The sequence below is a fragment of the Mesocricetus auratus genome, unplaced genomic scaffold, assembly GCF_017639785.1.
Source record: "Mesocricetus auratus isolate SY011 unplaced genomic scaffold, BCM_Maur_2.0 Super-Scaffold_100009, whole genome shotgun sequence".
Classification (NCBI taxonomy): domain Eukaryota; kingdom Metazoa; phylum Chordata; class Mammalia; order Rodentia; family Cricetidae; genus Mesocricetus; species Mesocricetus auratus.
The window spans coordinates 23513829-23540342 of record NW_024429193.1 but is presented as its reverse complement, the minus strand read 5'-3'; the positions used below and the strand labels follow the sequence as shown (position 1 = coordinate 23540342).

At 40.1% G+C, this 26514-nt stretch overlaps 1 protein-coding gene across 5 annotated transcripts; it reads left to right on the top strand.

Annotated features, from left to right (window-relative positions):
• On the top strand, positions 1 to 26514 carry Ube2d3 (ubiquitin conjugating enzyme E2 D3). 5 transcript variants are annotated; one of them, XM_040751757.1, is made up of 10 exons: positions 1 to 452; positions 535 to 664; positions 1758 to 1914; positions 16236 to 16299; positions 16399 to 16430; positions 19520 to 19597; positions 20517 to 20622; positions 23104 to 23197; positions 23649 to 23698; positions 25043 to 26514. In XM_040751757.1, exons 3-9 carry the CDS (start codon positions 1891 to 1893, stop codon positions 23695 to 23697), a joined length of 447 nt encoding a protein of 148 aa, XP_040607691.1. In that variant the 5' UTR covers positions 1 to 452; positions 535 to 664; positions 1758 to 1890; the 3' UTR covers position 23698; positions 25043 to 26514. The 5 variants fall into 5 exon arrangements, with proteins under 5 accessions (XP_040607691.1, XP_040607688.1, XP_005082031.1 ...); XM_040751754.1 differs by lacking the exon at positions 535 to 664; XM_040751758.1 differs by lacking the exon at positions 1 to 452 and having other exon boundaries at positions 661 to 799.

Here is a 26514-nt window from a genome sequence, read left to right as displayed (position 1 = left end):
CTTAAATTACCGATCCTAATCTGAGGGGAGCCTCCTCCCGCTGCTCAGCCCTCTCGGAGGAGCACGGGAAGACATCCCCATCACCTGGGCCCCCGGAAGCCCGGAGCCGGCCCCACCTTGCCTAAGGCCCCCAGTCACCCCGCGGCCCCGCCCCCAGCACGTCCCCATTGGACGCCCGAGAGGGGGCAGGGTCAGCGCGCGCCGGCCGGCCGGCCTGGGGAATTCCATTTCCTCTCCCGCCCACCAGCATAAGCACTCAGGGGCGGTGCCTTGGGCCCAAGGCCCGCCCAGTGAGAACCCGGGGTTACCGGCGCCTCTCGCGATAACTTACGGATTTGGGGGCGGGCCCCAGGCAGGAAGAGAGCACAAAACTGCCCCTTAAGTCATTGCAGAGCCGGAGCTCCGGTTAGCCTGCCACGAGGTTCTCGCGAGACCCGCCGCCTCCATACCAAGTGAGGAAACCGGGGGCCACTGGAGGGAGGGGCGCGGGGGCCTCGACCGCGCAGCTGCCGCTTCCATCCCCTTCCTCCTAAGGTCTCCTTCCGGTTCTCGATGCTTCTCTGAGTCTCAGGGTTTCCGCCGCTCGCCCGCCCTCCCCCTCGGCCCATGACCCGCCTCCGTCCCCCGCCCTCCCGGTCCGACCTCCGATCAGTTTCGTGAGAAGGTGCTGTTCCGACCGAGAGACGGCAAGCGGGTGGCGCGTCCGCTCGGGCCTGGACGGAGGGAGGCAAACCGCTCCCCTCAACCCTCGGCTCGCCCTGCGCTCGCGACGGCGGCGTTGGCGGACGGATACGCGGCGGTGAATAGGCGGGGGGGGAGGGGCGGAGCGTGGCAGCTGGCAGTAGTTCCGTCAGAGCCGACATCTTGTGGCTGTGCCGTGCGCGTGAGCCCCGTAGGGCCGGGGAGGCACCAGCTGCCGCGCGGGGAGGAGGCCGAGGCCGCAGCTCGAGGGAGGCCCCGGCCCCTCTGTACGCGTGGGTGTGGACGGCTCGGCCGAGGGGAGGGCGAGCGGCCGGGGCCGGCGCGGCGCCCGGGGCTGTGGGCGGCCCGAGTGGGCAGCCCTCGGGGCTGGGTGGGGTGGGGTGGGGAGGCCGGCGAGGCCGGGCCCCGCTGGCCGGGCGGGCGGGCGGGCGGGGAAGGGGGGGACATGGGCGCGTCCTGGCGCCCGAGCCGGGGCTTCGCGGCCGCCGGGCGCGTGGTGGACGAGGAGGAGGAGGTGGCTGGGCGCGCGCACGTAGCAGCGCGCTGTGAGGCGGAGAGTAAGGCAGTGTCAGGGGCGACCCGGGAGAGCCCGAGCTGTGGGGACGGCCGCGCACGCCACCCCCGTCGCCTTGTGCCGGCCCGCCGACCTTTGGAGCGGAAACCGCAAGGGGCCCGGCGCCGGCCCGGAGCCTCCCGCTCCCCTCCCCCCTTGCCTTTCTTTGCCCGGCTGACGCCGGCCTAGCGCCGACTAGGCCCCGGCTCCTCCTCTGCCCGGCTCCGGCCCCTGCCCCGCACCCACCCCTTTCTCCTCCGCCTCTTCCTCTCCCACCCGGGGCTCTTCCTCTCGAGAGGCCGGGAAGTTGAGCCCGTAGCCTCCCCTCGGCCCCTTCCCGTCACCCTCGCCCTCTCTCCGGGCGAGCCGCCGCGGGCAGAAGTCGTTGGTGGCTTGGCTACCCCGCCCTGCCCGGATCGCGACGGTTCGCGGGCGTCTTGGCGTCGGCAGGGTTTCTCCGAGGCCCCGGGCGAGTGGCTGATCTGCTCCGTTTTTGCAAAAGGCGCCTGTGTCTGGCAGAGCCGGTGTGAGAAGAAGAGACGATCCTTCCTCGCCGCCGGGACAATCAAGAGTTTTTGGCCGGGCCTTTGAGGTACACATCGGGATAGTGAGGAGCCCGGCGAAAAGCACAGACTATGGCGCTGAAACGGATTAATAAGGTGAGGTGCTGGGACCAGATATGCGGACGGGGGCCTGGGAGGGCGGGCGGGCAGGTCGGGCCCCAGGGCCGTGTGGAAGCGGGGGTAGCTTATGAAACGAGCTTCGCGTTGGGAACTGCGTGCTTTTGGCAAGCGAAATGTTAGACTGGATTTGTCTCACAAGAATCTGTAAATTGTGGGTGAGAGCGTGGCTTTTCGGCACCTCGGCTCTGCCTCACGAGAGTTAAGTCAGGTTTGGGAGGTGGAATCGTGTAGCAGCCTCGGGCGGATGTCATAGTACTGCGTCCTGTTCCTGATTCCTCAAAACTTCCCTTAGCTGTACTGTCCTATAGGCCTTCCAGGAAGAAAAGGGGACAGATGAGCAAGAAAACGTTTTGTTCCGAAGTATACGGGGCGGGGGGGGGCAACGACAAGGAATTATAAACAAACCTCGATTCGCTAAAAAGTGGTGACGAAGTCTGCCTAGAAGCTTAACCCAATCTGGGCAGTTACACAAGACCAAGTAGGGCTGGGAGGAGGTGGACTCACACTGTTGCCACTTCCTGTGTTGTGTGGTCGCTGCTTTCACCCGAAGCTATTTGTCTGAGGCACCGGGAACTGATGATGTAAATGCCTTTAGAAAGGTCCCCCCGGGGGGTCGCTTGACAGTGCAGGAACACTAGTTGGACGGACTGCTTTTGCTTAGAGCCCCCCCCCCCCCCCCCCCTTAAGGAGCCTTGCTTCCGCAGTTTAAGTTGAACAGAAGCTAGAAATTTTTTGGAGCTCTAGTGTAAGCTGAACCACCTCCTCCGGTGGTGTAGTCTCATTTTCTTGCTCTAACTTCTATCCCGCATTATAAGATGGCGGCTGCTTTAACTGGTTCGGGTTGCTTCCGACATCATCTCCTTTTCTAATAGGAAATAATGTTCTCTGTTAAGCGTTAACCGTTTTTTATATAGTTGTGTGGAGTTCTAAGGTCCTCTGCCTCCAAGACTTAACCTTAACCTAAATTCAAACTCTGAGACTGAATTTCTCTTAATTTGTGTGTGTGTGTGTGTGGTGTATTTGGTTCTTGCACAATCGAGAGGGTGGAGTATTTACAGCTAGCTAACTTGAAAAAATATCGAGAAATAAACTCGATCTTAATAGAAAAGACAAAATAGGAAGGTTCAGCTCTTGTAGGACAGTTTTTTTGTTTTGTTTTAGAGTCTGGAAGGAAAGCCAGGATCTAGATTGACTAAAGTAGGTCTATCTGATGCTACTTTATTTATAGGTATTTAATATGTATAACTTGCTACGCTTAATTGGCAAGGCTGGAGTTTGATGAAAGTTAAAATCTTTACCTGAATATACTGAAGCTGAAATCTTTGGAAGTCAGTGTTCTAATCATTGTAGTTTTATGCAAAATACTAACTGAACTGTTTGTATTCTTGCTGGTATGCAAAGGAGAGAAAGAAAACCTTACAACTCAAGACATTGAATAGATAACTTTAGAATAATCGCTTAACTGACAATTTTAAGTATGAGTCTCACATTAGAGATGGCATTATTGGGTTTTGCAGCATACTTAATAAATATGTAGACCATAACATTTCACTACTAGTGAAAATAATTCAGACCCATAGCTTTTTATAAATGTAAAACACTTTAAAGGACAGTCTTTCAGATTTTTTTTAAACAGGTGATACCCAGGTGCTCTGTGGCACCATTTTAATGACTTAAAAGCTCTAAAGAGGTAGTAATGGTTAAGTGTGAACATTTGGAGTAAAAACACTTGTGTTAGAATCAAGCCAAGCAACTTTATCCATGTGCCTAATTGATACTGGGATTTTTTTCTAGACACTGGAATGACAATTTCGTGAAAGCAGATCTTTTAAGTTGAAAAATTATGTCGGGACTTGATGTGTAAACTTCCTACATTAGAGAGCTATTTATATGCCATATGACTGATTCAGTCTGTAGACTATTTCCAACCTCTGTCCCCCCCATATACATAGTCAGAATCATGAGGCTTCATTTAAAATAGCATTCAGATACAGGCATAGTTTTTGAAAGTTCAGAAAGAGTTGCCTTTTTTTTCTTTTTTAAGACATCCTTTCTCTAAAAACAAGAGGCCACGTAGCTTTTGTTTTTTGATTGCTCCCTGTTTTGAATTTATTCTTCCTGTTTACCCCCCAACTAGTATTAACATGCCTGTAGTTCTTGGTGTGTTAAAATTCGTATTATACCACTGTAAGCTTTAGTGATAATTTGGATCAAGTTAATTGATTTTTTTAATCTTTAAAGAAAATATTTTTAGTATTTTAAACTATTTCTTAGACCAAATAATCTTACACTTACTCTTTTGCTATTTGCTATTTTTGTTATTTGGACCAAATATAGTCCAGCTGTATTTTAAACATTTTAAAACAAGCATTTTAAAAGCTGAATTCCAAATCTGTTTGGGAGCTTTTAAGAAATTTTACTGCTCCGAAGCAAAATGACTGTTAATGTATTGGGAAACCAAGCCAAACTTTTTTCAAAGTGTTTGCAATGTTTCGTATCTATTAATAGTTTATAAGTAATTTTCTTATAATAAATGTGGAAAAGAAGGTACAGTTGACATCTTCACTATGAAGAATTAAGTCACTGTTAGGTTTAAAAGAAACTAAAACTCTATACAGGTGTTGATAATGTAGCAGACTTGGGATTAGAACCGAGGCCTTCTAATTGTAGATTTTTCTGTTAACCCCTGCAGCTTTATACCATTCTTCAGTTTTCTGTGGTACTAAGATCTAGCATAGGCTCTCTTGTGTAGTATGCCATGTGAGATACTCCCATTTTATGACTGAGGTAACAAGACACAACACAACTAGTGAGTAATAAGTTTCTAATGAGATAGGTTTTTTTTTTCAAAAAACACTAAAAAATACTGTCTTGAAGCATTTCAGTTTCTACTAAATGTTTTGTTTTTGCTGAGAAATGCTGTTTTGTACTTATAAAAATCAGACTAAATCTAATGTTACAACTAATTTGTAAACTAAGACTGGAATATATTTAATTCTTAGGTAGTTTGTTACAGGCTAGAAATTGCTGTGTGTTAGTTTAAATGCTGGGATTCTCTTAAAAGTACACAAAATAGGGAACCCAGAGAGATAGTTCAGAGGTTAAGAGCACTGGCTGTTCTTCCAAAGGTCCTGAGTTCAATTCCCAGCAGCCACCTGGTGGTTTACAAACATCTGTAATGGGATCTGATGCCCTCTTCTAGCATAAAAGGTATACATGCAGATAGAACACTCATACATTAAATAAATAAACCTTTTTAAAAGTGCACAAAGTAGTGGTTCAAGCTTTGTAGGCTCATAGGTTTGTCCTGTGTGGTGGGGTTGTTTTGTTTTTGTTTGTTTTTGGTCCTCATCATCATGCTTATTTGATGTGTAAAATTCTGTGTTTGTTCTGCGCATAAAAGTTAAGGTTAAGTGCCTCTTGATATTCAAATCAATTCTTGATTCTGGTTTTCTTTGGGGAAGGTTCTTAAGGGGATGCTGAAGTCAGGTCTCCTCTACCTTTCCAATGGGCTCTGGAGATTGAACTCAGATTTATGTACTATGAGCCCTCTTGCCAGCCCTAGCTTCCGAATATTGAGATAAAAATGTTTCAGCTTAAATTTTGAGACAGGGTGTTGCACAAAAGCTGGCCTCGAATGAGGTACTTCTGTCTCAGCCCCCTGAGTGCTAGATTATGATGATTACAGAATGGGGCTGTATGCCCAACTTCTTGATTATGCTTTCATTTATTTTTATTTTTTATTTTCATTTATTTTTGCACTGTTTTTTGCCTCTGCCTCCCTGCTGGGATTACAGGTGTGTGCCACCAGACCCAGCTGTATTGTGGATATATATTTATTTTAATTTTATGTGCATTGTTGTTTTGACTATATGTATGCCTTTGTGAGGATGTCAGATCTTGGGAGTTACAGACAGTTGCTAACTGCCATGTGGGTGCTGGGAATTGAACCCAAGTCTTCTGGGAGAACAGTCAGTTCTCTTAGCCACTGAGCTACCTCTAGCCTCCATGCATTGTGGTTCTTTTTGTTTTGTTTTGTTTTTTGAGACAGGGTTTCTATGTATTGCTTTGGAGGCTGACCTGGAACCCACTCTGTAGAACAGGCTGGCCTCGAACTCAAAGAGATCTGCCTGCCTCCCAGGTGCTGGGATTAAAGGTGTGCACCACCAAGGCCTGGCATAACATGTATTCTTAAAATTACTTGGATCCCAGCACTCGGGAGGCAGAGGCAGGAGGATTTCTGTGAGTTAAGGCCAGGCTGGACTGACAGCCTCCAAAACAATACAGAGAAACCCTGTCTCATAAAACCAAAAAAAAAAAAAAAAAGGGCAGCTGGGTAGTGCAGGTGTTTAGTAACTTTATGACTGAGTTTATACTATTTAAACTTGTTCTCATTTGTGATTTAGTATGTTGGGTTGGGTGTGTCAGGATGGAAATGCCTACTCAGGTTAGTCCTAACCAGTGGGTATTTACTGCCACTGGATTGCTGCAAAGTTATTTTTTTTTAATATCTGTGAAATGCCTGATTTGCTTTCATGGATTATAAAGTCACCTTTTGGTGTATTCCAATACTGCTTACAGAAAGATTCTTCTCTGAGTTAGTAGGGCTTAGTTAGGGCTACATTTGCATGTCAGTGAGCCTACCTTTAAATAATCTTACATGACTTACCTTCAAGGATGACCTAAAGAAAGAAAATTGTAGTATTATCCACTCAAGCCATTCTTAGTGCCTTGTCTAGTAAACAAGCATACATGTGTCACTATAATTAGAACTAAACAGGAAGCTAATACCTTATCAGTGATGTAAGGCAGCATAGTGTAGAGAGCCTACCTTATAATCCTTAGGATGAAGGAAACTAGGTTTGCTCAGGAACGGTTACAAATTGAGTTTGAAGGGGTGGGCTTTGTTGTGGTGCTTTGGGCGTTTGCATTTTGAAAAGGAGTCTGGTGGTGTCTTTCTGGGCTTGTTCAAAATTCATCCTCCCACCTAGGCTAAACGATGATTCCTTTTGAGTTTATGTCTACAGTTGTGTGAAGTTTGTTCAGATCATACTCTTTTGCCAAGTATCTTCTGGACATTATTCTAATAACCATATATTTCTAAGAATCTTGTTTCTTTGACATTTTAGTTAAATTAGAAATTTAAGTTGCAACAGTTTTTTTTTGGTGTTTTTTTTTGTTTGTTTGTTTTTTTGGTTTTTCGAGACAGGGTTTCTCTGTAGCTTTGGAGGCTGTCCTGGAACTCACTTTGCAGACCAGGCTGGCCTCGAACTCACAGAGATCCGCTTGCCTCTGCCTCCTGAGTGCTGGGATTAAAGGCGTGCGCCACCGCCTGGCGCAACAGTTTTTGTAATGGGCAGCAGGTGTAAGATTTTTAATCTCAAAACACTTCTTAGAGGCTTTTCTATTCCTGCTTCTGCCTAATATCTCAGAAGTAATATTACTCAGAATAGGTGTACAGCAAGAGCTATTTTGATTCCATTGTAAGTCAAGTCAGATTTAATCCTGAAAAAGTGGACTCCCAAGTAAAATACAGGAAATTAACTTAAAATAGTAAAGATTCTGATAGGAAATCTGTTACTACCTTTTATTATGTACTGAAGTACAAGGGAGTGCCAGATTGGGTCGACTAATACTAGAACTTGATGTAGTAATAGACTGTATTTAGGGATGTAAATCGTGAACTTAGGCTTGCCTCTATCTTGAAATAAAATTTGATCAGCCTTTCAGATTATAACAACTCTGCAAAGTCGAATGGGTTCATGGAGTTAGGCCTTAATATTAGAAATGCTACTAGAAACTTGTCTTTCAAAAGTACTGTCCTTCTGGCTGTGTCGATGTACAAGTAATGTTTATCATTGAAAACAAGTTCCTATGTCTGAGGTAAACTATGGTAGAAGCATAAAATCTTACCTAGAGACTTACTCTGTGATTGTACAGCTTCATTATTCACAATTCTGTATTTCCACCTAGCTCTCAGAGTGTAGATCATTTCATTTTTTCCCCCAGCATTATTTCTTTAGGTCTTTGAGTGTGTTTATTAATACATTGGCCAAACTGTTACCATAGTCTTTGTTAGTTTAAAGTTGGTACAGCCAAAACACCAAGACAGTAGAAACTCAAACATGCAAAAAAGAAACCCCACGATATTGTGTTTAGATCAGCCATTTTATATTGTCAATAGTGAACTGTCAAAGAGAGCCTCTATTCCAACTTGGGGGCTGCAGAAACGGCTCCACAGTTAGGAGTCCTGGCTGCTCTCTAGAAGACTTCTGTTCCCAGCACCCATGTGGCCCCTCATAACTGTCTGGGGTGGTCCAGGACATCCAGTTTCCTCTTCTGACCTTCGACAAACAAATGCATATGCATTCAGGCAAACACTCATACACATAAATTTTTTTTTTTTTTTTTTGCGTGTAATGATCGTACCTGCTGCTCTTCCCAGTGATCTATCCACTGGCTGTTAAGAGTTTTGCTTAGTATACAAATAACAATTTTTGTTGTGCTGTCTACAAAGTCTTCAGGAAATAGTTTGGCTATGTGGTGTTTATTGCAGTGCTTTTGTGAGGTGAATTAGACCATGTGACAGCTTTCAGGTTTTTAGAGAGAAATAAATAGCATGCCAATAGGAAATGGGTTTAGCTCTCCCTGTTAACCCATGTGTGTGCCAAGTTTCAAAAGAAGCAGTTTGGGGAAAGGTAATTCTTTCTAAATAGGTAGTACAGTTTCTTCTTTATGTTATTTTATGTTCTTTCAGGAGGTGTGGGATCCTTTAGCAACTCCTAGTATCTGCCAGTATCTCTCCAACAGCTGTCTTATTAGTCTATTGAATGATGTTTTTTTTACTCTGTTTACTCTTGACTCTTTGGCCTTATTGAGGGGCCCACGCCCAGCTGGCAAATAAATCAGAGTCTTACTACTTATGCATGCCTGGCCTTAGCTTGGCTTGTTGTTAGCCCACTTTTCTAATCTTAAATTAACCTGTCTACTTTTTCAGGGCTTTTATCTTTCTTCTGCATATCTTACTTTCCTTCTTACTCCATAGGTGGCTGGGTGGCTGGTCGGCTGGAGAGGGAGGAACAGACGGACATCTTCCTTCTCTCGGTTTTTTTGTTTGGTTTTATGTTTTTTTTTTTTTTTTTTTTTGGCTTTTTGAGGCAGGGTTTCTCGGTAGCTTTGGAGGCTGTCCTGGAACTAGCTCTTGTAGACCAGGCTGGTCTTGAACTCACAGAGATCTGCCTGCCTCTGCCTCCCAAGTGCTGGGATTAAAGGTGCGTGCCACCACTGCCTGGCCCTTCTTGCTCTCTTCTTTCTCATTTCTCCTATTCTCTCTGCCAGCCTCCTCCTCCATCTTTGCTCCTGCCTTGCCTTTAGACAGACACAGACAGTAACACTGCTTCACAGAAATTTAATCAAATGCAGCATAAACACCTGCACCTTAAAATAACTCCCCAACATTAGCTTAAAGGCTATTTTATATTTTAGACTACTAAACAAAGATTTATCATGTAGTCTAGAGATTTAAATGAGCTAGGGCTGTTTTGTTTGGCCTGTTTATGAAGCAGTTTTGTTTAATGAACAAATGAATCAGAATGCCTTAACCCAGGCTTGGCTTTCAAGATGGGTGATCTGAAATGGTCTGTGTGTTGTGCCTGCTGTGTCATAATGCTTTAATAAGTCCTGTCCTTAAAATTCATATTAAAATAGACATTCCTAATTTAGAATTGAAACAAGATTGGGAAATACTAAGTTTGGTAGTTTAAAAGATTCCAAATTGATAACATAATTATTTGAAAATAAAATCCGAGTATAGAGTTTGGAGGTAATTTTTGCTTAAAACAGAGCCTCCCCTCCTCTCTAAGAGAATTATCCTGGAAAAATCCTGTTAAATGAGTATACACACATAAAAACACACATACCAATTGGTTTTTACCGCTTTTTTTTTTAAAGATTTATTTATTACATATACAGTGTTCTGCCAGGAGAGGGCACCAGATTGAATTGTAGATGGTTGTAAGCCACCATGTGGTTGCTGGGAATTGAACTCAGGACCTCTGGAAGAGCAGTAGTCAGTGCTCTTAACCTCTGAGCCATCTCTCCAGCCCCTACTGCTTTGATTCTTAGATACAATGAGGTTGTGGTGATGGAGATTGCCATTATAACTAATGAAAGTTGGGTTTTCTGTGAGACTTCATAGCTTTTTGCTGTTGCTGTTGTTGAGGCACAGTCTCTGTATTATGGGACTCACTATGTAGACCAGGTTTAAGGAGAGATCCACCCGCTTCTGCCTGGGACTAAAGGTGCACATCGTCACACCCAGCTTGAAACTTGATGCCTTTTAAAAAGTAATTTAATACTAGGTGGCTGGTTGATTTTAAAACAACAACAAAGCCCTCAGGTTTTAAAAAGAGGTTGGATATTTGATAAGAGAGCCCATCTGAAAATTCAAGACTTAGGCACACCTTAAAGCTTTAAGTGGAAGGTTATATACTCAACATCCTGTAATGGGCTTCATAAAAAGTAAAATGCCTTTGGCATGGCTGGTATATATGAAATGCAACTGAATTCTGTGCTTAGACTTAGGGCCCACAATATCTCCTGTATATGCACTTGTTTCAGATTTTTACATATATGTAACAAATCTGAGACACTTGTTTTCAAGCATTCCTATAAAATGATTGACTTGCTTGAGGTTATTAACATGTTACTTTTACTTAGTATGGTTATCTTGCCAGGCTTCAGGGTGTGTGTGTAGTATGTGCCTTCTGAGGTTAGAAAAGGGAATTCGGTTCTCTGTGTCTGGGGTTAGTGAAGTAGTTGTGAGCTAGCTGCCTGGTAGGGGGTACTGGGAACTACTGGGCCACCTCTCCATCCCCTTGTTTCTTTTTTGTTGTTGTTTTTCCTAATAAAGTGTTAAAGTAAAACTGATCAGAGGATTAAGTCTTTAGGGTGAATTATATCCTATTGAATATGTTGAAAATAGGGTAGTATGTGTTCATGTCAGCATATAAAGGGTTGATCAAGATTGTAGATAGAGGTCTTTTGCTCAACTATATAAACAACTGGCCCTGTGTTTCAGAAGCGTATCAGGACTATTTTGTCTTGTTAGGTTGACTTTTTAGTATAGCTAAATCTTAGACTGGTTATGAGCAATTGGATATTTGACTATGTTCTTACAGTATTTAATGTGGTCAGGTTTTACTTAATTTACTTGATTAGCATTAAGAATCCATTGTTTACTGCCTTTTCCTTGAAGTTCTTAGTCACTTTCAGGGTACCTGATCCCTTCTTAATGTTGAATTATTTTAAAACGTATTCTTAGGACTTTTATCAGAGTATACAAAACCGATTGTAATGTCTATAAATAGTTGGTGATTTGTTTCTGGGCTGCCCTCTTCAACCTAGATTTCTTTTCATATCCTGATTAATTGAACTAAGTGGGATCTATCTACCTGCATGATTCCACTGACATGTTAACTAGTTGACTTAGTTGATTGCGTGTTTTATTATCAAGTCTTTTTAGCATTATCTTTACACATTGAGTCAGTGCACAAAGATTGTTGTTAACCGCTTGTGAACCCCATCTTGATACAGTCTCGTGCTTTCTTTCAACTTCCAGTGATACTCGTGCTTCCGCCTTAACACTGAGATCACAGGTGTCTGCCACCACACCCAAGTATTGCTTAGCATTATAATTTTTTAAGAAACATTTATTAAAAAGCAAATTGGAAGCATTTTAAGTGGCATTATTAAAAAGCTGTATTTAAAACATAGTTTTGCCTGGAGGTGGTGGTGGTGCATACCTTTAATCCCAGCACTCAGGAGGCAAAGGCAGGCGAATTTCTGAGTTCGAAGCCAGCCTATTCTGCAGAGTTCCAGGACAGGCTTCAAAGCTACACAGAAAAACCCTGTCTGGAGGAGGGAGGGGGCTATTTTTTAATTGGGCTCGCAACTATAGTTTTGGCTATTCAGGATGCTGAAAAATCCAGGATTAGTTGAACCCATGATGGGACCAATCTAGGTAATACAGAAAAGAAAGCCTTTTGTTGTTGCTTTTCCAAAAGACGTTGGTGCAGTTAGCTACCATTGTAGGAGCTGGAGAGATGCTCAGTATTTTAAGAGAGCACTTATTGCTCATACAGAATTTTGCCTCCCAGTGTCCATATGGGGGCTCACAAATCCAGGTCCTGTATGCTTGTGAATACACATGCACATAAATGACTTCATTTTATTCAAGATTGAACATTTCTCTGCACCAATTGAGTGACTTTTAAAGATTTCCAATGGACTCTGAACAAAAACAAAACTTAGAGGGCCCAAGTCCATGCTAGAATGGAACTTTGTAACCTTATCCATAAGCACTTGAAACACTGAAGCAATAAAAAAAATGTTGCAGAGTTTCGGAGAATGCATCTCTCAGTGTACATTTTTAATTGTAAGTTTTTAACAGCTTTTTTGTTTTAAGAATTTTGTGTGTGTGTGTTCATGAGTGAACACCATGTGTAGGTGCCCACAGACCAGAAGACGATGTCAAGTGCTAGATAGGTTAGTTCTCTATAAGAATAGCCAGTGCTCTTGATTGCTGAGCCATCTCTTCAGCCCTTTAGATTTTGTTAAAATACAGCACAACAGTTGAAAAGTGTGCTTCTGAGATTCCTTCATTTACAAGCGTATTCTTGGGGTTTCAGATGGCTTGCCTCTTAAGAGCACTTACAAGACCTAGGTTCCATTTCTACTCTGTGTACACTGTATTAGATGCTCACAACAGCCTGTAGCTGCAATTCCAGAGAATCTGATACCCTCTGCCTCTCTGAACACCTAGATGAATGGAGTATACGTAAGCTCATACAGGCACACATAAATGCACAGAATGCAGCAGGTATTTTGAACTCTGCTGAATGTTCTGGTGTTTGGGTTATGTATATGTATATAACCCATGGTAAAGCTAAAAAAGCTTGCCTAGTGTGTGAGATGGCAGATTTTGTCTCCAGGACTGCCAAAGAATAAGAGCATTGTTTTTTATTCCCTCTAATAACAATCTGGCATTAAGTTATTTGCATTTGTGAAGTTCTCAGTTTGCTAGTATGTTTGACCTATCAGCCATTAGTTTTTCATATAATCGTAAAAAAAATTGCCGCGCAGCCTTTAATCCCAGCCCTCGGGAAGCAGAGACAGGTGGATCTCTGTGAGTTCAAAATCAGCCTGGTCTACAGAGCAAGTTCCAGGCCAGCCTCCAAAACAATACAGAGAAACCCTGTCTCAAAGAAAAAAAAAACCGGTTAAAGATCCAGAACCAGTGGTGTTTTAAAAAGAGGTAAAATTGTGCCATCTTGTCATCCAAGAGCTTTGACTCTTAAGCCTTAAACCCACTCCTGATTTACACATCACATTGCTAATTTCTTAATCCAGAGGCCATTGCCATAGCATACCTAGTTGATACATGCCATGTAGCCAGCAGAAACAGCAAGTGTTATTTCACATAGGTTGGAGGAATTGGTTAGTAAGACTCTCCTCGTGGAGCCCTTAATGCAGTCCTTTAAAAAAATGAGGAGGTGTTTGTCTGAAAAGGACCAGCAAGTGAGGCTTGCTAATCTTAGAGTTAATCATATGTTAAAGAGAGTTCTATTCACTGCATATGCCTTTAATAGATGAAACCAGGGCTGCATCTGCTAAGTATGCAAAGTGAAGGTCCTTTCTACCCATCCGACATTCTTGTTTTTCAGACAGTGTATCCCAGGCTGGCCTCAGACTCAGAACTGCCTGCCTCTGCCTCCTGAGTGCTAGGATTAAAGGGTGCACCGCTGTGCCTGGTGATTCTGGCATATGCAGTTAATACCTTAAGGAGAGGTGGAGGTCCAGACTTGGGGCCATGTCTTAGAGGGAAGATATGCAGGGACTCAGATAGGCAAACAATCCCCAGGGATCATTTTATACATTTGAATTCACTGAAGCTTAGGTTTTCTTTTAATGGTGAATGACATAAATGAGTTTGAGTTGTATAGTTACTTTCAATAAAAGTGTGTGTGCTTGTGTGGCTGGAAGTGATGGCCCACATTTAATCCCAGCACTGGAAGCAGAGGCAGGGAGATGTCTGAGTTTGAGGCCAAAGAGCTTTAGGCCAGCCAGTCAGGACTACACGAGGAGACCTTGTCTTCAAACAAAATAACTGTGTATGGTTTTAATGCTTAAAGTGTTGGACTTGGTATACCACATAGTGAGGTAGCTGTACTTAAGATCCAAAATATACAAAGTGAATAGTTAACTCAGTGACATAAGCTAAAAAGTCTCTGGATTTCTAGAACACGGAATAGAATGACATGTGTATTCGTTTGTTGCTCTTCTGTGGTGATCATATAGCTTGTTATGTGAGAAATCATTTTCAGCATGAGGTATACTTTTCTAGTTGCAGAGAATTCTCTTTAGCCCATTCCTCTCCTCAATGGCAGGTGCTGCCTGCTTGTCTTAAAACTGAGAGTTGGAAAGCTACAGGCAGTCTGCTGTGTGGTTAAAACTATGGTCAGAAATGGGGGCAGTCTCAAATCCGAACTTAGTCATTAAATAAGGTTTTTCTTCTTAAGGCAATAAAATGGAAAGAGAGATAGAGTTGCTTTGCTGTATAGTGAATTTCCAGCCTATGAAAAAAAGAGCAGGGGTTTAAAAACATTGTCTTGGGTTAGATCAGCACTATAGTCGAAACCTTTTCTCTGTGCTGGCATCCCTTTTCTACAAAATACATTAAAAACTGCTTTGTTTTTACTAGTTTCTTGAATTTGCTATTGTACAATGACAATATTATTTTCCATGTTTATATGCTCTTAATAAGAGTTAAGGTTCTTTGGCAAAGGCAGTTATTTTATAGAATTTAATTGGAAATTTTCTTCCTTTCTTTTCTCTATATTCTTAAGGGAGCTTGTTCACAATATTCTGTACCTTATGAATTGTTTTATAATTCATTTTATTGAGGAGATTAATATGTTCAGTTAAATGAATTGATATGATACAAGATATATTAGCCAAGATAATCATTACTTTATTGTCTTTTAAAATTGGGAATTAAGCAAAACATGTTAATATATATATTGGACTCTTTGGAAGGAGAGAGGGTCCAGTGACTAGCTAATGTTACTAGATTGAGCACAAAGCAAGCGAAATTGTGTTAGGAGGAAATTTAGTTAATTGATGACAGCATTTTTAGTGCTTTGTCTTTGTAAGAATAGGAATCCAACCCCTCTCCCCCTTTTTTTCTTCCATATTTAGGTATGGTAGGTATAAAGAACTTAAGCTATCCCTGTATTCATTGGGTACTCTTACTGACTTGTTACATAGAGATAAAGTGTTGAAGGCAGCAATATGTTAACATATTAGCATGAGTTTAATCTACCTGATAATTTTTAATGATAAAACAGTAGTAAGGTAGAACTATATCATCGTGGGCTTTTGTAAGTCTAATAATGGAAACTACTTTAATGTAAAGTACCGTGTGCGTGCAGGTGATTGAAGAGTTAGATACATCCATGTGTATATTATATATGTATTCATATGGTATTGTTAAGATCGCATCTTTCTACATAGAAAAGTTGAGTCTCCCACATAAGAATTTTAATGATAGATAAAAAATGAGCACTGAGGCCAGGCGTTGGCGGCGCACACCTTTAATCCCAGCACTCGGGAGGCAGAGGCAGGAGGATCTCTGTGAGTTCGAGGCCAGCCTGGTCTACAAAGCCCCAGGACAGTCTCCAAAACAATACAGAGAAACCCTGTCTCGAAAAAACAACAACAACAACAAAAAAAATGAGCACTGAGTAGGTTACATTAGTCAGGAAATTTAAATATTAAAGGGCATGTAGCCCTATAAGAGGTGTTTCACTAGGAAAATGGAATCAGATTTTTGGGAAGTAAAGGAATTTAAGATATCTGAGAATGGTCTAGAAAGTTAGTTCATCAAATGACATGTTGATCTTGGCCTTGCCTAAGGTGTTAAACCTTTGAAGGCCATCTGCTACTACTATATTTTGATCAGAAGCCAACTTTTGTTCCTAAAATAAAAATTTAATGGTGCGTATATATTACTATAAACCCTAGCCAAGATGATTGATTCAACATGTGTCTGGTTAAGCAAGTGATGCTTAGCATTCTAGGAAATTAAGATTACTTAAGGTTTCTTTCTCAGCTAATGGGATTTGTTTGTTTATTACCATGACCGCATGTCCCTTTAAAGGAATAAAAGTTTACTATTTAGCTCATGTCTTTTCTTAAATTTAGACTATATAACTTAACCATCCTCTGTCTTGATTTAGGAACTTAGTGATTTGGCCCGTGACCCTCCAGCACAATGTTCTGCAGGTCCAGTTGGAGATGACAGTAAGTAACTTGATTTTCTTTTTAATCTAACTTCAGAAAAGGTTGTATGTTTTGGGGATAATGAGGTTTTTGTTTTGTTTTTCCTCCTCCTCTTTCTAGTGTTTCATTGGCAAGCCACAATTATGGGACCTGTAAGTACTATTTTTCAATTTTGCTTTTCACTGAAAATCAGCATTCACTTTATCACAGTTTTATTTTAGACTTTTGGCCTTGGTAAATTAGAGTTATTATATTTCTGATATATCATCGTTAACACTGTTTTTAAAAAATAAAAATTCCTTAAATGCATATACTGTGATTATATTCTACAGTACCATCTCTGAACCCACCAAATGTATTGTATTGTCTTTGTCTTGGTTTTCTGTATGACAGTGAAAAGCAGTCATTGAGCTTCCCGTTAAGGGACATTTTTATTCTACCGTGAGTTCTTTGGAGCTCTGAAACTGCCAAAAAATCTAGCTCAATTTTATTTTGATATGCTCAGTCAAGCACACACATAAGGGGCGGGGGCTGCACTTTAAGGTCTCTTACATGTGTATCTCACTGAGTTTTTCTTTTTTTGGCAGTAATGTAAATACATTACTGTGTACAATACTGTACTGGGTAGCAATACATGAAGACTTAGCTAGCTTTGAATGCTTAGACATAACTTAGGCTCATTTCTGGCTATCTTTTAACCTATTTTCTTTTTTCTCTACCTTTTTCTTCTGGGCCTTTTACCTTTTGGTTCTATATATCTTTCTTTTCTTATTTCCCATGTCTGACTGACTGCTACCTGGCTTCTTGCCCTGGGTGTGTCCCTCATTCTTCCTCCTCCTCTCATTCCTTTGGAGCCTAGATTTCTCTCCTGTTCTCTCTGTCCAACAGCCCTGCCTGCTTATTCTTTTTCTGCCTTGCTATTACTGTTTAGCTTTTTATTAGACCTGTCGGGTGCCTTAGGCAGGCAAAGTGAAACAGCAACCCTTACCATATCTTTACACAGTTAAAGTAATGTTCTGCAGTATAAACAAGTGTAAAGCATCTTTGCTCAGTTAAAATAATGTCACAAAAGTAGGCACACATTGATAATTCTAAAAGAGAAAATTTCTTTGAAAGAATTTCACCTAGTAATAGATGGGTTAGACCAGCAGTACTTACCAGGTTTATTTACTTTTGGGGGTGGGGGGGAGGTCTGAGACAGGGTTTCTCTGGCTTTGGAGGCTGTCCTGGAACTACTCTCGTAGACCAGGCTGGTCTTGAACTCACAGAGATCTGCCTGCTTCTGCCTCCCTAGTGCTGGGATTAAAGGCGTACGCCGCCGCCACCACCCAGTTTGAGAGTTATACTCTTAATGACACTGTACTGTAGAGAATAATACTTAAAGGCTATAGTAAATTAAAAGCAGAGCATACATGGTGGTATCTCTTTAAAAGTTCATTTTGATATTAGAGTATAGGAATAAACTAGAAGGTAAAGCTAGAGTGAAAGGAAGCTATATTCATTAATAATATGTAGGCAAAAGATAGTAACACTTTGAGATAAAACCTCTGCAATAGCCAGAAAAGATGTGGCTAATTCAAGAAATTTTTAAGTTCTTTGGTGAAAGAATTTCACTCTACTGTGTAACTGAGGCTGGCCTAAAACTTAACCACCTCATATCTCAAGCTGCTTTCAAACTTAGCAACCCTCCTGCCTCAGCCTTCCAAGTATGGAAATGACAGGCATAAGCCACTATATCTGACAATCAAGTTATTTAAGACTAAATGAAGTGAGTGTAAGAATTATCTATGAGATCCTGGTTTTCTACTGTCTTGTGGTTTAGGAAGAAGGGGATTGAGGTTTAGAATGCATGTCATGAAATAGATAAATGTAGGCCGGGTGTTGGTGGCGCACGCCTTTAATCCCAGCACTCGGGAGGCAGAGGCAGGCGGATCTCTGAGTTCGAGGCCAGCCTGGTCTACAGAGCGAGTTCCAGGACAGCCTCCAAAGCCACAGAGAAACCCTGTCTCGAAACCCCCCCCCCCCAAAAAAAGAAATAGATAAATGTATATAGCAGGCTTGAAAATGTATCCAGGAGTGAATGAACACACTATAGAAGAAAACAGACTGTAGTAATAACATGTGAGTTCAGAGGTTAGAAACAGAAAATGGATCTTTAGACACATGCAAAATTTCACGAATATTGTAGAGAACAAATACTTGGGGAGCAAAAGAAACAATGTTAATTCTCAATTTCAAAGGTTGAAGTCAGTCTCAAAAGACTTCATTATTTTTTGTTCCTTTGATTTGGGTTTTGTCTTGATAGGAATTTTAATGTGTATCGTTGAAATACTTTAACCCCTTAGAAATTTTGTTTTGTTGTTGTTGTTTCTGTTCTAATTGGCTTTCTGAATTTTAGTGGGGATCTTTTTATTAGATTAATTTATATTCAACATATTGTGTGAGTGTGCACATACATGTAGGCGTCTATGTGAAAGTTAGAGAACAGCCTGTAGAAGTCAGTGCTCTCTTTAACCATTCCTTCCATGTTTTGAATTCGGCATCTGGTGTGGTAGGCAACCTTAATCAACTGAGCCATCTCACCCACCTGTCACATTTTGGGTACCTTAATTCTTCTATGCAGTTTTGTGTTTTGCTGTCTTGGGTGGGCAGGCTTGTTTTTGTTTTTGTTTTTGTTTTTGTTTTTTTTCTGTTTTTGGTGAGCATTTTGCAGAGAGCACTAGTGGCATCTATCTATAATGCCTGTACTTGTGAAGGATAAGCCAGGTGAACCTGGGGTAGCAAGGTCTTGTGAGAAAACATAGTATTATAAGGGCTGGGAGTAGCGTGGGGATAGAATGACTGCCTGCTTAGCATGGATAAAGCCTTTTGCCTACTTTGTGTGTGTGTCTGTGGTGTTTTTGGTTTTTACGAGACAGGGTTTCTCTGTATTGTTTTGGAGGCTATCAGTCCAGCCTGGCCTCGAACTCACAGAGATCAGCCTGTCTCTGCCTCCTGAGTGCTGGGATTAAAGGTGTGTACCACACCAATGCCTGGTGCACTTTTAAGTCTGTGTAAATTAGGTTCGTTACTTTATAGTCAACTGTGTTTCTCCATTAGTATGAACTGAATTGGAGGGTACAATAATTTCCGTTTCTTCATTGCAATGTTGTAAACAATAGGTGATTTTGGTTCGTTAACAAAAATGGACTTTTTAAAAAGGAATTATCTTGACATACTAAGCTTATTTTTCTCTTCACAGAATGACAGCCCATATCAAGGTGGTGTATTCTTTTTGACAATTCATTTTCCTACAGACTACCCCTTCAAACCACCTAAGGCAAGTATTGCCCTCAGAAATGTTAGTCTGTGGCTTGTTTCAAAAGAATAGAGTGTTTAGAAATTTCAGTTTCTATGTAATTGAGGATTTGTATATTGTTGAATAAAAGTAACATCGAGTTAAGCTGCATTTACATAATGACTCCTGTTAGACTATTCTGGAATTTTCCTATCCACTTTTCAAGGGCTAAGCTTAAGAATGTGCTGCCATACTAAGCTATTACTGATTCTTCTAATTAAGAATTAGACAGAGATTTGAATTCTGTAAATATAGGTAGATTCTCTTTTTGAAGTTGCAAGGCTCAAGTGTTTCTATGCTTAAGTGGAGTGTTGGAATCCAGTAAATTATAGAATCAATTTGCCTACAGTTGCTTACTTAGGTGACTAGTTTGTAGTATTAAAACACCTGTGGTCCTGGTACTCTGTAGCCTGAAGCAGGAGAGAGTTAATGAGTTCAGAGCATATAGTCATCAACTTTTCAGAACTAGAAAATAATTTGCATTAAACTACGTTTTTCTAGCCATCTTTAGTCATATTAAAGGTGCAACATAATATATAGTTCCCTTTGAGTATAAAGCTTTCACTCTTTAATTTGTTATATCTGTATTGGAAATACAATATGTACCTTTATAGTACCCAGAGTTAACCTTCAGATCTAAGTTAATGACCCTACCAACACCCCATCCCACCCTCTGTTTAGGCTGGCTTTTTAAAATTTGCTCTTATTAATCTAAAGTAATTGGTTTTGTTAAGAGATTTTTTTCATTTATGCATCTAACATACTTTGATTGCATTCTTCCCTACCCTTATGTCTCTCATCACTACTTCCACTGGTGTGACTTAGAATTTTTAAAAATTTGAAGTACTCGTTTTATTTGGAAAAGCTATCTAAAGGTTGTACTGTGTGTTTTGTGTTTTAGGTTGCATTTACAACAAGAATTTATCATCCAAATATTAACAGTAATGGCAGCATTTGTCTTGATATTCTAAGATCACAGTGGTCTCCTGCTTTAACTATTTCTAAAGGTAAAATAATAGTTTCACTGGAGTAGTTTTCAACTATTCTGGTGTTCTAACAGTTAAGGGTGCCTTGAATCTGCTTGGAAATAAATATTTTCTTGTGCCAACATTCTAATAAAACGTCACTTGCAGGGCTGGGGATATAGCTTTAGTTTGTATAGAGCACTTGCCTCAAATGCACAAAGCTCAGTGCTTCAAACCAGGTGTGACACAAGCCTAAACAATAGTGCTTGGGGGGGACGGGACGGACTATGAAATCAAAGGTCATCTTTGGCCGCATGGAATTTGAGACCAAACTGGGTAGAGTATCTTCTAATTTGCGCATAATAGCAGAGTATTAATGTAGCATATAGAAGCCAGAGGTATCGTCTCTTTTCTACTTTGATTTCATTGAGACAGGTTCTGGCATTCAACCAGAAGTTCACAGTAACTCAATGTCTACCTGTCTCCACCCACTGATGCTGGGGTACAAGCGTACAGAATTGGCTATTTTCAGCTTTTTACATGAAACCTGGGAATTTGAAATCAGGTCTTCGTGCTTGTTCATCCAGCACTCTTGCCTACTTAGCAATTGCCTCAGTCCTCAATTTTAACAAAGTTTGTTCTTCTATTACTAAACTATTTAATCGTGAGGGTGTGGTGGTGATGTGCACATGAGTAAGGAAGAGCATGCCAGGTCTGAGTAGCTATAGTTAACAGGCAGTTGTGAGACACCAAACCCAAACCGTCTTCCATAAGGATATTGTGTGTTCTTAATATCTTAGCAAGGATGGGAGAATATAGCCATACTTGATACAGCTTTTTAAATCTTTAAAGCTTTCTACTCTGGTAAACATCAGGTGTAGATTTTCTGTATCTGTTCTTGAACATACCTTTAATTGGCTGTTGCTTAACTGTGATAGTTTGCTTTGTGTCTAATGATGATTATAAGTAAGGTATTTGGGGAAGATAGCTATATGAAGTCCGATCCACTTGAAATCAAAGTATGTTATGCCTAACAAGTTCTCAGATTTCCGGGCATATGCCTCAAATGTATATAATTCTTCTTCAGCTGCTGGCTTTAAAATGACAAGTGGTTTTTGACATCCCACTCTGCAAATTAAATTTTACACAAAAATGTTGTAATGATAAGACTCTGCCTTTTAGTAATTTACAGGCTTAATATTTCTTATGATAGAGTCAAGTTTTTAATGCTAGAATTACAATTTAATGTTAGCACCTTTTTATTAACCATTAATATTTTCAGACTCCGTGCTGAAATTCAACATTCCTAAAACTTGGAATAATGTTTGTTTTTACCAAAATGTGTTGTGTGAGTAAATGGAGAATGAAGCAGGTATGTTTTTTACAGGCAGCTCATCACACAGACATTTCTTTATATGCTTATTAAAATGCATTTGACTCTAGAGGGATTTTTATTTTTTGTTTGGTTTTGGTTTTTTGAGACAGGGTTTCTCTGTGTAACATCTATGACTGTTCTAGAACTCACGTTGTAGACCAGACTGGCTTCAAACTCAGAGATCTGCCCAGAGTATTTGTTTTCCTTTTAGACTTTATTTTTTAACCTAAAATTTAAATCTCTTTTCAAGTAGTGTTTCTCTCATAATCTGAATAACCAGTTTCCTGTTTTGTTTTTCCTGCTGGGGTGTACCATAATTCTGAATTTTATTTCTTCAAATGCAAACTGAGTTGATAAGTATTTTGTTTTTAAAGGTTACTTGGTTGTTTGACATTAACGAGTAAGAATTAGAAACTGACCTCTGAGCTACTGTATTTTATAGTTTTTTTTTATGGCCATTCATTTGAATTGAATTTGGGATTTTTCTGCTGTTACCATATGTATATTTGGCTTATGTGACAGTTAACTGTCTTCTTAAGCTGTTTGATTTTTTTTTTATCCAGTGGTTGTTTGAACCACTTCCTAAGTCTGTAGAACAGACCAGATTGAGTTAGAACTGAAGGCTCCCTTATACTTCAGAAATTTTCACCAGTCTCTATAGTTTTGTATTCCCTCAAAGTACCAAGAAAACCCTTAAATACTGACTCCTCTTACATAGGTCGATTTTATTTTATATTTTTAACTATTACCTTGAAAATAAAAACTTATTTGGCCTAATCATTACTGACTTTGGTGCCTACAGAGTTTTCATTTCTTTTTTTTCTTTTTTTTCTTTTTTTCTTTTTTTTTTTTTGGTTTTTCGAGACAGGGTTTCTCTGTAGCTTTGGAGGCTGTCCTGGAACTCACTTTGTAGACCAGGCTGGCCTCAAACTCGCAGAGATCCGCCTGCCTCTGCCTCCCAAGTGCTAGGATTAAAGGCGTGCGCCACCAACGCCCGGCCAGAGTTTTCATTTCTGATAGTTCTGTTTATACAAACTTGTAGAACTCTATTGTCTTGACATTGAGCAGACTAAGAACTTGAGGTTTTGAGTAAGTTTTTAACATTTGTTTGTCCATACTCCTGAAACTGCATAACTTTTTTTTTGTAGTTCTTTTATCCATTTGTTCACTGCTATGTGATCCAAACCCAGATGACCCCCTAGTGCCAGAGATTGCACGGATCTATAAAACAGACAGAGATAAGTAAGTATGAATTTGTTTAATGACTGTAAACGGTGGTTTTACTTAACAAGTTGGACTTATTTCTGCTGGAATTTGTGAGAGGACATTTTTATGTTTGTTTCTGGTGATGTAGTTACTAAAACACAATTAAGAAAAACAGTAAGGACCAGTGTAATGGCAAAGGCTGGAGTATTTAGAAATTTGAAGCTAGCTTGGGCTGTCTGAGACCCTACCAAATAAGTGGTTTTAGCATATATGACCGTGAGTAGCTCCTTTTAAATATTACTTTTGAACACTTGGATAATTACCGAGTTTAGGGTAATAAAGCACCTTTTCAATGTTTCTCAAAAAAAAAGTATTAATGTAAAATTTTTGGTCTAAATCTGTCAAATATTTGAATTATCTTTATGTTCAGCTTAACCATTTAACTTTTGTATGTAATAATTAATGCTAAGTGTGCTTGTTCAATTAGGTACAATAGGTTAGCAAGAGAGTGGACAGAGAAATACGCTATGTTGTAGGGTAAGAGGATCTGCACTCTATGGTGCGCTTATTTATGGTACTGCCAGCACTTGAGTGCTGCATGCTTTAAAGCACTGGATTAACTAACCGAAGGTAACAGACATGGCAGCTTTCTGAAAACTTTTTTAACAGCTTGATCTGTTAGTGTGGAAGTATATACTCAGTCTTCATGTTATTCTTGCATGACAAAGCAGTTATATAGCTTTAGTAAGACATAGAAATGTAAGAGTATCTTTATCCTTTATTAGATTACCATGGTGTTTATAGACTTGGTGTCAGTACTATGGAATGTGTGGTTTTTCTCAGATTTTTCCAGGAAGGTGGTAGTAATAGAAGAGAAAACTCTTAAACCTCAGCATCCAAACTAAAAGTTCATTACTGACAAGCATGAATTAATGTTAGCTATATTTTGTGGCTCTTTTTGTATACTAAATTGTTTGTTTTTAAAGTGCTGGCTGTTTGAAGAGGGTTTTCTAAATAATATAACTCTGAATTGCTAGAAAAGTTTTTTATATGTTGAGCTGTAGTATATTCTTGGTTTGAGATAAAACTAGTAATATTAAGTTTTCCATTGCCCTTTGTTATATACTCACTTCTTAAGCTTTTGTCACTTTTTTTTGTTGTTGGTAAATAGCCTGTATGATGAGTGTATTGTAGGGGAGAAATGATTTCAGTATTGGTGATCTTCAACAATAACCTAGCTCATTGATGTTGATCTTTTTGAACAAAAATGTGGTTGCACTACTAGAGAGTCCGTTCTTCTACAGGTTTTAGTGGGGATTAACAGCAGTCACTACTCTGCCTTTATTTAAGATAACAACCACTGAAGCCTACTCCTTGCAAAGTACTGGTTTTATCACCCTTTCCAATGTGTTTTCAAGTTTCAAAGACATTTTCTTTCAATACCCAACTAACTTCTCAATTTAGGTTTCAGATTCATTTTGCAGTAACAGTGTATGCATAGTTCTGACATTGGCCAAAATTTCTATTGATATGCAATATGTATATCCATAATCTGACAGTAGTACACTAGTATTTTTTAATGTAAAAATTTGTCAGCATGTGCAACCAACTTAAAAGTTTGATAGAATACTGTCTCATTGATGGGGAGGTCCCTGTTAAGCCAATCTCAGCCCTGCTTTTATTATTAAGAGAACACTAATGTCTGTTGTCTCCCACACTGCTTTGAATTCTGCCACTTTTATTTCTGTCTCTTGACTTCTACAATTAGCCATTTCAGGTGTCACGATAAATCACAGGTAACATAGAAATATTTGTCTTTACAATATTAATAAGTCTTTGTTTGAATTTTATTTTTTAAATAGCTTATTTGTTTATTTACAGGTACAACAGAATATCTCGGGAATGGACTCAGAAGTATGCCATGTGATGCTACCTTAAAGTCAGAATAACCTGCATTATAGCTGGAATAAACTTTAAATTACTGTTCCTTTTTTGATTTTCTTATCCGGCTGCTCCCCTATCAGACCTCATCTTTTTTAATTTTATTTTTTGTTTACCTCCCTCCATTCATTCACATGCTCATCTGAGAAGACTTAAGTTCTTCCAGCTTTGGACAATAACTGCTTTTAGAAACTGTAAAGTAGTTAACAAGAGAACAGTTGCCCAAGATTCAGAAATTTTTTTAAAACTGGAGCATGTGTATTATGTGGCCAATGTCTTCACTCTAACTTGGTTATGAGACTAAACCAATCCTCACTGCTCTAACATGCTGAAGAAACCATCTGAGGGGGAGGGAGATGGATGCTCACTGTCACATCAAAGGAAGCAGCATTATTCTAGCGCATCCATTCTTGTTTAAGCCTTCCACTGTTAGAGATTTGAGGTTACATGATATACTTTATGCTCATAACTGATGTGGCTGGAGAATTGGTATTGAATTATAGCATCAGCAGAACAGAAAATGTGATGTATTTTATGCATGTCAATAAAGGAATGACCTGTTCTTGTTCTACAGAGAATGGAAATTGGAAGTCAAACACCCTTTGTATTCCAAAATAGGGTCTCAAAAACATTTTGTAATTTTCATTTAAATTGTTAGGAGGCTTGGAGCTATTAGTTAATCTATCTTCCAATACTGTTTAATATAGCACTGAATAAATGATGCGAGTTGTCAATGGATGAGTGATCAACTAATAGCTCTCCTAGTAATTGATTTATTTTTCTTCAATAAAGTTGCATAAACCAATGAGTTAGCTGCCTGGATTAATCAGTATGGGAAACAATCCTTTGTAAATGCAAAGCTGTTTTTGTATATACTGTTGGGATTTGCTTCATTGTTTGACATCAAATGATGATGTAAAGTTCAAAAGAGTGAATATATTGCCATGTTCAGTTAAGTGCACAGTCTGTTACAGGTTGACACATTGCTTGACCTGATTTATGCAGAATTATAAGCTATTCAAATAGTGTAGCTTTAATGTGCTGCACATAATTCTGGCAGCCCTAGAGTTCATAAATGGACTTGGGACTCAGCAGTTTTGAAACGTGTATATGGAGTTTAAGAAATTTATTTTCCAGGTGCATCCCCTTCTAACTAAAATTTCTTCATCTTGTACACTTAACAGCTGAAATATATATATAAAACTTGGGAGTAATAATGGGTCAAAATTTACAAAATAAAGTACTGTTTTGGTGTGGGAGTTGTCATGAGGCTGTGTTGAAGTGACTTAACTGTGGGATATTGACTATCCATTGAGTGGATTTGTTCAGCCATTTACATTAATGAGCATTTAATTGCAACAGATACCATTTCAGGTGACTTACGTGAATGAATAAAAGTCAATACTATTGGA